The 13,588-nt window shown below is 38.5% G+C and overlaps 1 protein-coding gene across 4 annotated transcripts in view; it reads right to left on the bottom strand.

The window, feature by feature from the left end:
* The window catches only part of DPF3 (double PHD fingers 3), a 294,848-nt gene that overhangs the window by 19,546 nt on the left and 261,714 nt on the right, over positions 1 to 13,588 (bottom strand). Inside the window, exon 10 of one of the 4 annotated variants that reach the window (XR_011559671.1) lies at positions 4,044 to 4,783. The exons of 1 other annotated variant lie outside the window; for it this stretch is intronic. Coding sequence is in view for 2 of the 3 variants with exons in the window: in XM_070758347.1 (XP_070614448.1) it covers positions 4,716 to 4,783 (68 nt within the window). In the remaining variant the exon portion in view is untranslated. Of the gene's footprint in view, positions 1 to 4,043; positions 4,784 to 7,530; positions 7,573 to 13,588 lie in introns of those variants that run through there. 2 more of the 4 variants (XM_070758347.1, XM_070758366.1) reach the window with 2 other exon arrangements.

Below are 13,588 nucleotides of genomic sequence, written 5' to 3'. Positions count from 1 at the left end.
TAGGTTCCCAGCAGTCGGGTTTCAGGCCCGGTTACAGCACGGAAACTGCTTTGGTCGCGTTGATGGATGATCTCTGGCGGGCCCGGGCCCGGGGTTTATCCTCTGTCCTGGTGCTTCTTGACCTCTCAGCAGCTTTCGATACCATCGACCATGGTATCCTTCTGCACCGGCTGGAGGGGTTGGGGGTGGGAGGCACTGTTCTTCAGTGGTTCTCCTCCTACCTCTCCGGTCGGTCGCAGTCGGTGTTAGTGGGGGGGTCAGAGGTCGACTCCAAGGTCTCTCCCTTGTGGGGTGCCTCAGGGGTCGGTCCTCTCCCCCCTGCTATTCAATATCTACATGAAACCGCTGGGTGAGATCATCCAAGGGCATGGGGTGAGGTATCATCAGTACGCTGATGATACCCAGCTTTACATCTCCACCCCATGTCCAGTCAACGAAGCAGTGGAAGTGATGTGCCGGTGTCTGGAGGCTGTTGGGGCCTGGATGGGTGCCAACAGACTCAAACTCAACCCGGATAAGACGGAGTGGCTGTGGGTTTTGCCTCCCAAGTGGCTGTGGGTTTTGCCTCCCAAGGACAATTCCATCTGTCCTTCCATTACCCTGGGGGGGAATTATTGACCCCCTCAGAGAGGGTCCGCAACTTGGGCATCCTCCTCGATCCACAGCTCACATTAGAGAACCATCTTTCAGCTGTGGTGAGGGGGGCGTTTGCCCAGGTTCGCCTGGTGCACCAGTTGCGACCCTATCTGGGCCGGGACTCACTGCTCACAGTCACTCATGCCCTCATCACCTCGAGGTTCAACTACTGTAATGCTCTCTACATGGGGCTATCTTTGAAAAGTGTTCGGAAACTTCAGATCGTGCAGAATGCAGCTGCGAGAGCAGTCATGGGCCTACCTAGGTATGCCCATGTTTCACCAACACTCCGCAGTCTGCATTGGTTGCCGATCAACTTCCGGTCACAATTCAAAGTGTTGGTTATGACCTTTAAAGCCCTTCATGGCACTGGACCAGAATATCTCCGAGACCGCCTGCTGCCGCACGAATCCCAGCGACCGATTAGGTCCCACAGAGTGGGCCTTCTCCGGGTCCCGTCAACTAAACAATGTCGGTTGGCGGGCTCCCGGGGAAGAGCCTTCTCTGTGGCGGCCCCGACCCTCTGGAACCAACTCCCCCCGGAGATTAGAACTGCCCCTACTCTCCTTGCCTTTCGTAAGCTCCTTAAGACCCACCTGTGTCGTCAGGCATGGGGGAACTGAGACATCTCCCCCGGGCATATACAATTTATGAATGGTATGTGTGTATGTATGTGTGTTTAGAAAATGGGGTTTTTAAAATGTTTTTAGTAGAAATTTAGATTTGTTATAAATTGTTTTTCACTTTGTTGTGAGCCGCCCCGAGTCTGCGGAGAGGGGCGGCATACAAATCTAAATAAATAAATAAATAAATAATGATTAGCCTGGCATAAGAGCCTATGTTGCATTAACAGCAACAATGCTTAGACTTATATACTGCTTCATGGTGCTTTCACTGTCTGAGCATTTTACAAATATCACTATATAGCCCCAATAATCTCAATTGCCTAATAATCTTCAATTACCAACCTCAGAAACTTTCACCCAGTCAGGATCGAACTCATGGTTGTGGGCAGAGTTAGCTTTCAGTACTGACTTGTAACCATTGTGCCATCAGGGCTCTTTTTGTGGTTTGTTTGGTTTCAGTTTTCAACACAGAAATCATTATCCTCTTGAGCACAGGTGTCAAACTTGTGGTGTCACATGACTTTTCTTGATGACTAACTTATTATAGACATATTTGTAACCATGCTACTTAAAATCTTGATCAAAATACCTCCAGTATCAAAACACTAATGAATTGGCATGCGCACATAATATTTTCTACAGATTTCCTCAATGTAATGTGCTCCAAATTTTATATTTCTCTGGGTCTACAAGCTACCGTAATTATCTTACATAATGTCAAAGCTACATAAATTTTATAGTTAAATAAATAAGACTTAAGCCACACATTATGTAAATTACATTTTAAAAACAAGTTTACAAAATCTATTTTTAGTTTGCTTCTAAAACTCAGCGCTATCTGATGTGAGTCTGAGAGAACTTATTTTTGCTTCTATGACTAATTTCCATATGGCCAAATGATTCTTATCTTGTGATGTTTGCATCTGTAGTTTTTCAGTAGAAGATAATTGTGTCTTCTGGATTATATCAGGGTTTAATCCAGGTCAGGGTTCCAGAAAGCTATTCTTCTTCTACATAAAAAAGCCAATTTAAAAAGGCCTTAAGTCTTCTTTTATACATTCTACAGTTTGTAGAAACCATTTCAGTCTCACTGAAAGTTGAGTTTGATAATATTAGGATTGCAACTTTCAAAAATTCAGATAAAATGATTTTCCTGGAACTGGAAGTAGCAGAACTGGAAAAGGCAAAAGTCTGCTTTAAATCAGCTGTTTTTGTATGTCCTGTTCTCTTTTGCTACAAAATGAAAGCCATAGGGGAAATTTTAAAAACACTTTTATAAAAAGTATTTAAGCAACCAAGTAAGTAATAAGTTATCAATTGGGGGGGAAAACCCAAAAATAATTAGAGAAGAAAGTTTTATTTGCAGACTGGATGACAGCATTGTAAACAATGAGGACCTTCAAAAATTATATACAGCAATTGCAATTTCACAAGTTTTTCTTTTTAAAAAAGGTGGACAAATAAATATTTACAGAAAAGTGTACAAGATATGTTTTGGAAGTCAATGTATGTGAACACAAAAACTTTTCAATATGGAATATTTATATAAAATGGCAGCATAATTGTAATTTATGGGTTACAATTGTTTCATTCTTTTTAGTGTGCAATATTCTGGGACATTAAATTTTCATATTGGATTCCATGACTAGAATGTATGTAGTGCTTCTTCTGGGCTAGATTCTGCATTGTCCTAATATCCAGCATCCCTGAGAGACAACAGGATATGCAAAAATTATAGCACCACTGTCATGCAACTTTAATTTACTTAACACTGGATTCATATCCTTGGACTGAAAAAGCCTAAAAGAATTATTTAGTGATTGTGCAGCAGCAAACTAAAGATTGCTCCCAGAAATGTCACATTTACACCATAAAAGAATATATGACATTAAGTATTTAATTTAATGTGAGGAATGAGTGTCTATTATACCTGAATGTCTGTTATTGGCTAATAGAATTTGATGCATATATAAAAGGGAGTTGTGCATGCATACAGTGATGACTGAGGTTTTAAAAATGCATATAATTTTTTTTAACCTGTATTTTATGGCAAACCGATTTTATCCAAGTATTACTGTATTTAACTACACACCAGATTAAACACTTCTATGCACACTTATTAGGCAATAAGTCACACTAAAACTCTATAAAATCTGCTTCCAGGCAAGCACGCATACAATTCCTTTGCACCATCCAGTTCCAAGGTATTGCTGGTATACAAATTGATCATTTTACATCATCTGGGAAAATTAATTTAGAGGGAAACTTTATCCAGATAACTCCATTATTTACATGCACCTTCAAGCAAAATGATCAGAATAATCCTATTCTCGTATTACTTTTTATTAGGAAGTCTCCTACTTTATAAGCACCAATTGTCTATGGATCATACCTTGGTCCTAAAAAAAAAAATCTTTAGTAGAAGAACAGCTATGGTCTGTAACTACATCCAATTTCTAGAAGAAAAAAAATTAATATTCTAAATGTCCCCAAATGTTCTTTCAAATGCTTCAAATAATACTATTAGAGGTACTGTATAGGCTTTTCTCCAAATATACTATTCCAGTAATTAAATATTGAGTTGTTCACGTTTTGTTGCTATATTTCACAAGGAGCTGTTAGCACGAGGTGAAAATGTTACAGAAAACAGCATTTCTTTTCCATTAAAAACACCTAGCTTCAGTAGCATTATTGCTAATGTCTAAATTTTTGTTATTCTATGGTTAACACCTGCCCAAGAAGTCAGCATTTGCTTTTCAAAATAATTCGTTTAGACTAGGGTTTTTGTTTAATTTAGTACAGCTAAGTAGAAAACATTAGCAGACATTCAAAAAAACAATCCAGAATAATTTAAACTTACCACATCCATTTTGAAAAATGAAAACCCCAGCATGGTCTATGAATGGCATATTTAAAGTATAAGAGAGAGCAAAGTTTGTTTATTTTCATAACTTTAAAAAAATTATCCTGCAAGTAAATAGTTTTCATCTTGCATTAAGCGCCTTGCAAAAAAGTCCCACCTTAACAGCAAAATAAGCCTTTAAATGCTGAAGTAAAATCCATTTTAAACAAAAATACTGTGCAATGTCAGCACTACTTTTCTCTCTTAAATATTGAAATAAATAAAATAACTTGTTCTAGTTTATGTCAAGTTTTTTCCCCCATTAGTCATTTTTGCTGCTGAACAGTTTCCAGTTTGACCTGGACTTAGATATACACACGCACACACACACACACACACACACAAACTCGCACAACACTTTAAAGATATTTTTCTTTTTTTAAAAAAAAAATGTAAGTTTTTTTTTTGTATTGCACAAGCTTAGGGAACCCCCAAAACTTCTCTGAGCAAGTGCCAGCAGGCATTCCACAGTCCAAACTCCCGTGTGCGAACTAGACACAGGTGAGACAGGATCAGGCAATGTGAGAAAGATCAGAGTATTTTGAACACGCTTAGTTGGTTGGTTTCTTCCATAGATTCCATGAAGGATTCAGATTCCAAGTAAGCACAGGGGTGTAACCTGTAGAAGGAAATCAAAGAAAGAAATAAAGAAAACTCAAAGATATTTCAAGCAACAATTTATTTTTCTTTTTAAAAAAAATAGCTATAACTAGTATAACAAGAAATCCCATCTCCAAGTTTGGATGAGCCAAAATACACTAAGTCTTTGTTTGGAACGTGCTTTGTGTCATTGTAGCATCTCACAGTTCTGGAATAATCGAGACAAAGTATATTCAGAATACAGTGATACCTCGTCTTACAAACGTCTCATCATACAAACTTTTCGATATACAAACCCGGGGTTTAAGATTTTTTTGCCTCTTCATACAAACTATTTTCACCTTACAAACCCACCACCGCTGCTGGGATGCCCCGCCTCCAGACCTTCCATTGCCAGCGAAGCACGCGTTTTTGCGCTGCTGGGATTCCCCTGAGGCTCCCCCCCATGGGAAACCCCACCTCTGGACTTCCGTGTTTTTATGATGCTGCAGGGGAATGCCAGCAGGGGAATCCCAGCAGCGCAAAAATGGGTGCTTCGCTTGCAACGGAAGTCCGGAGGTGGGGTTTCCCAGTGAGGGGAGCCTCAGTGAAATCGCAGCATTGCAAAAACACAGAGGTCCGGAGGTGGGGTTTTGAGGACTTTGGTGTTTTTGCAATGCTGCAATTTCACTGAGACTCCCCTCGCTGGGAAACCCCACCTCCGGACTTCCGTTGCCAGCGAAGCGCTCGTTTTTGTGATTCTGGGATTCCCCTGCTGGGATTCCCCTGCAACATCGCCAAAACACAGAAGTCCAGAGGTGGGGTTTCCTATGGAGGGGAACCTCACCCCTGAAAATGGGCGCTTTGGCTGGCAAAAGGGGTGAATTTTGGCCTTGCATGCATTAATCACTTTTCCATTGATTCCTATGGGAAACATTGTTTTGTCTTACAAACTTTTCACCTTAAGAACCTCATTCCGAAACCAATTAAGTTTGTAAGACAAGGTATCACTGTATAACCCTTCACTATTGAGTAGTAGGGGCTAGCTTCCAGATGAAACATATTTTTTAAAAAAATGTTCAGCCGTTTTTTCCTTATGCTTTTCACTTCTGATCTCTGTTCTTCAAGACAAGTGCCTCCATTTATGTTATATGATTAAAAACCCTGTGATTTAGTAACTGCATTTACTTCATAGTTGTAAAGCATTAATAGTTAGTGGCCATGTCTCTTGAAACATTTTAGATTTTCAATGCAAATGCAATGAGCCTACATTAATAAGAGCAGAATCATGGCCATATCCTCTATGCATTGGTCCAGCCCCCGATTGCAGAATCCCTCCGAAGTGTATTATTTAATACTGTATACCCTTTATTCCAACCTAGTTGTGCGGGTACATATGTTGCAATAACATATGTACCCGCCAAACTTCTGCCAAACTTTTAAGAAGTTATACCAGTAAGTTCTTTCTATTATATATAACATCTCATCACCCTTCTAGAAGTATGGATGAAGTCCAGGACCATACAATTCACTACAACAAGAAAAGGCACTGTAAATTCATGATACAGTAGTTTAAAGCTAAGTAGAATTATGTGACAAGTCTAAGAATAGTAGACCATATAAGGAAATGATAGCTGCCTGCTTTTAATGCTGGAACTAAATGAAAAAGTTTCAGTTTATTCTTCACCTAAACTATCTGCTAGGGGATTAAGCTGCCGAGCTGCTAAAAATAGAGACAATGTTAACTCTTAGGAAAGTGTACCACTATAATCACCAACCTCTTTAGGAGTTGATAAATTTTCAGAAGGATTTATTACGTGAATGTTCATACTCTGCCTGAATCAAATTCAGAAGTTTTACAAATTAACTCACATTTCTGCTAAAGATCAGGCCAAACAACATATAGTAGCAATAGTAGTACTTAGAATTATATACTGCTTTACAGTAATTTACAGCCCTCGCTAAGCGGTTTACAGAACCAGCATATTGCCCCCAACAATTTGGGTCCTCATTTTATCCACCTCAGACGGATGGAAGACTGAGTCAACTTTGAGCTTGGTGAGATTTGAACTGCCAAATTGCAGGCAGCCGGCAGGAAGCAGAAGTAGCCTGCAGTACTGCACTCTAACCACTGTGCCATCTCATCATACAAGTTACTTATTAGGAATGCATTTGATTTGTGCATTTTATTATTCAGTTTCTGGTTTAATTTTTTTTTAAGATGCATGGTGATAAGAAATCTAGGATTAAGTGACAAATGAGTAGTACCTACCATAAAATATATAATATGGATACATTTGATTGCTTTATCTAACCATTCCATCTTTTATTCCATTCCATCATAACCTTACAAATTATATTGCCTGGTTCCTAGTATGATTTGATTGCTTATTTGTACCCAGAATATCATTAAGTATTGTACCTTATGATTCATGATTAACTTATCTTTTCCCTTATGTACTCTGAGAACATATGCACCAAGATAAATTCCTTGTGTGTCTAATCACACTTGGCCAATAAAATTTTATTCTATTCTCCACTCTCTTGACAACCAGCCTTTTATGCCATTTAAAAATATTCAGTTCTGAATGGTCTGTTATGATTCTCTGTTGACTATATATAGACAATGAAACCATTCTCATACTCACTGAGTTTTTGTATATTCTTATATATAAACACTGTTAATGGTGTGTTCTGTCCCTATCCTATGAGGTATTGTGCTACTTGGTTTGATTTATTTATTTTTGTTAAATGTATGTTTCCTTTTATTTAAGTAATCATACTATTACCTTGGGGAAAGATTCTCCAAGTGTTCGTATCATCCAGATTCTGATGAAGAAAAAAAAAATGTGTTCTGCAATCAGATCACATTATTCAGATCTGTCAGTATGTGGCAGCTTTAAAATTAAAGGCCAGCTCTTTCAAGGCCATGGGCATTGATTGAAAAGAGGAGTCCCTTGCTTAACATAGTGAATATGCCATAATAATTCAGTGAAGATGAATTTCATTGTTGTAAAGTTATTTGGGAATAACCTTGGGAGCGGGCACCAAATGTTGCTTGGGGAAGCCCGGAGCTGCACAAGGGACAGAGAAAGAACTAAGAAAGGAGCCTCCCTAACTTCTGAGTCTGAAAAAAGATGGCAAGAGATTTGTTTCTACAATATCAGACTTCTAAGATTCTATCAATGTAGCTCTAGGATAAAACAAAATTAGCTCATCTGATCTGGTCTATTGGGAAGCTGATAATTGTTTGTGCCTTATGAAGGGGACTGCAATTAAACTACAACTAAATATTCCTCCCTTTTCCATTGGCTATAATCTATACCGGTGGAGAAAAACATCCCAAATTATGCAGATATTTTTGGAAGAGGTAGTGATGGATTGAAGCAAATAGCGATGAAAACTGGGGAGTAGTTGATGCAGCATTCAAGAAGGACATACAGTTAGCACTTCTTACCTATAATTTATGGGAAAGAGCTGCCTATGCTGCTCCCCAAGTGACATTAGAATGAGGTAGAAGTAAAAACCAATCAACACAGAAATAGTGTTCTGCAAGAATAAAATCAAACGCCAGAATTTGATTTGGGGCATATGTGAGAGTGTTTATGGCACCTGTCAAGAATATACTGAACTATATGACCTATAAAGCCCTACATGGCATCGGACCAGAATATCTCCGTGACCGATTAGGTCCCACAGAGTTGGCCTTATCTGAGTTCCGTCGACAAAACAACGTCATCTGGCGGGATCCAGGGGAAGAGCCTTCTCTGTGGTGGCCCCAGCCCTCTGAAATCAACTCCCCCCAGAGATTAGGACTGCCCCCACCCTCCTTGCCTTTTGCAAACTCCTGAAAACCCATCTATGTTGCCAGGCATGGGGAAATTGATATACCCCTCAGCTGTTCCATTTTATGTATGATTTGTTTGGGTTGTATGATTGTTTTTTAATAAGGGTTTCAAAATTATTTTTAATATTGGATTTGTATTTTGTATTGCTTGTTGTGAGCCGCCCCGAGTCTTGGAGAGGGGCAGTATACAAATGTAATAAATTATTATTATTATTATTATTATTATTATTATTATTATTATTATATTGAAAACAGAGGCATCTTTGTTTACGCTATACCACTTCGATTAGAGGTCCATATGTACTAGCTAATATTGAATGCACCAAGCTATTTGTTGGATAGTGGCTATAAGAAAGTTGTTTCAAATATCTGTTCCATCATTAGAATTTGAAATTTTTACTGAAGAACAGCTACATTTCAGGGAAATTACAAATTATCATACTGTGAAAAATTCCATGAATGTTTAATTAAACTCTATAATTATAATTATACAAACTGTTTTAAGTTTTAAACCCAAAATTGGGGAACTTTAAATTTAAAGAAAGGAAGTAATGTTGAAATTCTAATGTTAAAAAATAAGAAAAAATATACAATTCATAATATGCTGTATAGAATTCTCTAAAACTTTTTATCCTGCCTCCCTTCAAGTAAATATTTATTTATTTATTTATTTATTTGTTTGTTTGTTTGTTTGTTTGTTTATTTATTTATTAAAAGAGAGCTTTCATTTTAAATCTGATTTTGGTATTTTCATTACCAATGACAACATTAGTCACAGAACAGAATAGAGTTTATCATACAGTTTATTGTATAATAGAACAGCCAGACTGTGGATGTTATAGAAAGAAACAAAATTATACTTGGGACTAATTCAAAATTTTGGACAAACAAATTTTGTTTTTGTTTCTGTCCACGACAATAATAAAAATAATTTTCCAGATTATAATTTGACAGCAGGCAGAGAAGGCATTTATCACAGATGGTATCCCTTGCACAGGCTGTGCATATTAGCTATCTGATCTGCTTCAGGCATTTGCAGGGATGAGTTGCTCCATCTTTGAAACTACAGTCATAAGTTGAAAAAATAGCAAATTTGAGCAACCACCAACAATGAACATTACTTATGGGAAGATTAAGGGTGAAATAAATCAATATGCCAGTATGTGTTTATTCTGCATAGAAGCTAGAGAGCATTATTTTTAAATATTTTGGGATTGCAGTTGGTAACATGGGATGATTTCAGATACTAGTTTTTATCAAATCAGGTTTGTAAACTTTGTTAGGCAACATGATGCTCAAATTAGTATCCATCTGCTATTAGAATTTGTGGTATATTAAAAGGTATTCCTCTAAAAACTCATTGTTTTCAAACAACCACTCATTTTCTTATACTAGTCCTAAGCATAGATAGTGATTATATGGGGAAACGACAAATTAATATATCTCTAATTTTGCTATCCTCCTGGACAACTCCTGAACAACTGTTCTGAAACTCTGATGGTGGGAGAACAAATGTTTACTTTTATTTAATATATACTTGGTTGTCTATCATTTCAGAGGCTGCAACATTGTATTTTGTGGGGAATGTATGGCACTAAAACAGAGTATGTCTAATAATGCCTAGATAGACCAAGCCCACATTTCCAATACAGTGATACCTCGTCTTATGAACACTTCTTCATATGAACTTTTTTGTGATACGAACCTGGGGTTTACGATTTGTTTGCCTTGTCTTAAGAACCATTTTTGTTTTATGAACCCAAGCCCGGGTATGTGGGCTCTCTTACTGCACGTGCGCTCTCTGACTGCTGCAGGGATTACCCTGCCTTGTGACTGTCACCACCGGGATTTCCCATTTGATTACAGCCCCCGCCAGGATTCCGTGCTCGGAAAAAGTGCTCTTGCAGCCGCTTCGCTGGGAATGCTTTTGCCGAGCGCTTCTGGAACACCCGCCCCACCTCTCCTGCAGCCCCTTTGCTGACAGTCTTGAATGAAAGCGCTCCCAGTGAAGGGGCTGCAGGAGAGGTGGGCAGGCGTTCCCAAAGCACTCAGAGAAAGCGCTCTCGCAGCTGCTTCACTGGGAGTGCTTTCACCGAGTGCTTCCAGAACTCCTGCCCATCCCCTCTTGCAGCCTCTTCGCTGGGAGCACTTTTGTCCAGGGCTGTCAGCGAAAGGGCTGCAAGAGGGATGGGGCGGGCATTCCAGAAGTGCTCGGAGAAAGCGCTCCCAGTGAAGCGGCTGCGAGAGCGCTTTCTCTGAGCGCTTTGGGATGCCTACCTCACTTCTCCTGCAGCCCCTACATTGGCAGTGCTTTCATCCAGGGCTGTCAGCAAAGAGACTGTAGGAGAGGCGGAGCAGGCATTCCGAAAGAGCTCAGAGAAAGTGCTCCCAGCGAAGCAGCTGCGAGAGCACTTTCTCCGAGCGCTTTGGGAATGCCTGCCCTGTCTCTCCTGCTGCCCCTTTGCTGACAGCCCTGGATGAAAGCACTCCCAGCGAAGGGGCTGCGAGAGGGGAAGGGCAGGCATTCCCAAAGCACTCGGAGAAAGCACTCAGAGAAAGCGCTCAGAGAAAGCGCTCAGAGAAAGAGCTCCAAGCAAAGCAGCTGCAAGAACACTTTCTCTGAGTGCTTTGGGAACGCCTGCCCACCTCTCCTGCAGCCCTTCGCTGGCAGCCCTAGAGAAAAGCGCTCCCAGTGAAGGGGCTGCGAGAAGGACGGGGCAGGCATTCCCAAAGCGCTCAGAGAAAACCCTCTCACTGCTCCTTCGCTTGGAGCGCTTTTGCCGAGCCAGCCCCTTCGCAGCCGCCCTCTGCTCCAGCCCCACCCTCCCAAAGGGTGGGACTGCCACATCCCAGCAGATTCCATCCTTCTGGGCAGGACAAGAGGATAGTGGCGGCGGCAGCGGTTTCCCTTTGAGAAGCAGCAGCAGCGCCAGGAATGTCACCTCCACCACCACCCCGACACCACCCGCCCCCAGTAATGGGCAAAAGGGGTGAATTTTGGGCTTGCACGCATTATTCGCTTTTCCATTGATTCCTATGGGAAACATTGTTTCCTCTTACAAATTTTTCACCTTATGAGCCTCGTCCCGGAACCAATTAAGTTCGTAAGACGAGGTATTACTGTACTTAGGACAAGCTCTTAAATTCCAACTTCTTCACTCCCAGTAAATAGGACTACTTTCAACTGATGATAAAATCTATCCAAAAGAAGACAAGAACACCTTGTATTGTTGTGAAGTTAGATAATAATTATATATTCCCATTGTTTATTTTAAATAAAATTAGGTTGCCTACCCATGGAAAGACAGATATGTATAATTAACAAGGAAATAAGGAATATAATGTATTATATAAGTTCATTATTGAGGACTACATGCCTGAAACAACAATCTATGTTTCCTGTTGCTGTTAGCCTCTTCTTCTGGAACTACTGTTATGTGTAGTCAAGTAATTCTTGAAAACGTTTTGACTGTCTGACTAAAATTCAGAAAATAAGAATGTTATATTCTCTTTGGACTAACGTATTATTAGTTGCTTTGCTGTTGAGATCTTGTGCATTTGAATCTATTTGGGCAGATCTGTTTTTTATAATTATAGGTCTAAATATTTTCTTCTATTTGCATCCTGAGTATGTTTTAAATCAACTAAATCCCTCAGAAAGAGTTTTTGATTATAGAATTGCCATTTATTTCATTCATTAAAAAGAAAAAAGCACAAAGAAAAACATTGGCTTGGGTATAAGTAGGTGCAGATTTAGAAGGTTTATTTATATTACTGTATATTATTAGTTGTAAATATAAACTATATGGAGAAGTAGTTATGTAGGGAGAGAATACAATGTTTTTAAGTTAAAAAAGAATAGAACATGTATTGAGAAGTTAGTTATTAGTTTTTCTACTAATAGAATTTAAATTAAGCCACTGAAACTAAATGTGAGGAACTTCAGGACTGATGAACAGAATTCTGCATCATCAAATAAGTTATGATATCATTGAGATGAGTTTAAAAGGAACTATGTACAGTATTCATAAAATTAACAAATATGAATTATTATTTCTACCGATAGCTGTTTCCTCAATAAAAAATACCTTATTTAAATACGAAGACTTATATTAATGTCCCACTTATGACATTCAGTATGCATCTGTTTGACTAATGTAAGACCCAGAAATGCTAGGTAGAATAAATTATACATTCTATATAACATATATATTAAATATATATATTAATTTAAATAAATAAAATAAAATAAATAATTTAAATTAAATAAGACATAGAAATAAAATAAAATAACATAAGATACAGAATGCTGAATTCAATAGTGTTCAGATTCCCAAGCTTTTCAAATGTATTTGTTATATGATATGAGATGGCACAATTACTGATACCTCTACTTATACTTGCCAATCAAAACACACACACAAAGGCATAAATGTATACTGCTCAAAAAATTAAAGGGAGCACTCAAATAACACCTCCTAGATCTGAATGAATGAAATATTCTCATTGAATACTTTGTTCTGTACAAAGTTGAATGTGCACAACAGCATGTGAAATTGATAGTCAATCAGTGTTGCTTCCTAAGTGGACAGTTTGATTTCACAGAAGTTTGATTTACTTGGAGTTATATTATGTTGTTTAAGTGTTTCCTTTATTTTTTTTGAGCAATGTATATATAGACACATAGAAAGCAGAGCATAATTCAGTTAACTAAATCACATTTTCATTTTAAACTTGTATCTTAACCACAGTTACCTATGAAATATTAATTAATGTAAAATATGATGAACTACTGAACTAATAAACTAAGATAGTATAAACAATAATTTTGCCTATCCATTTAGTCCTTTATTAATCTCTTTACAGAATTTACAGTAGGAGGTCTCACATTAACCACTGTTCTATCTGAATTCAGAAACTGATTTTCAATTTTGGAATCCTGGTACTTAAATTAAAAATATCCTGGATTGTTCTGAAGTCGGTGGGCATCATTTCCCT

The sequence above is a fragment of the Erythrolamprus reginae genome, chromosome 1, assembly GCF_031021105.1.
Source record: "Erythrolamprus reginae isolate rEryReg1 chromosome 1, rEryReg1.hap1, whole genome shotgun sequence".
Taxonomy (NCBI): domain Eukaryota; kingdom Metazoa; phylum Chordata; class Lepidosauria; order Squamata; family Dipsadidae; genus Erythrolamprus; species Erythrolamprus reginae.
This window is presented reverse-complemented; position numbering and strand designations above follow the sequence as displayed.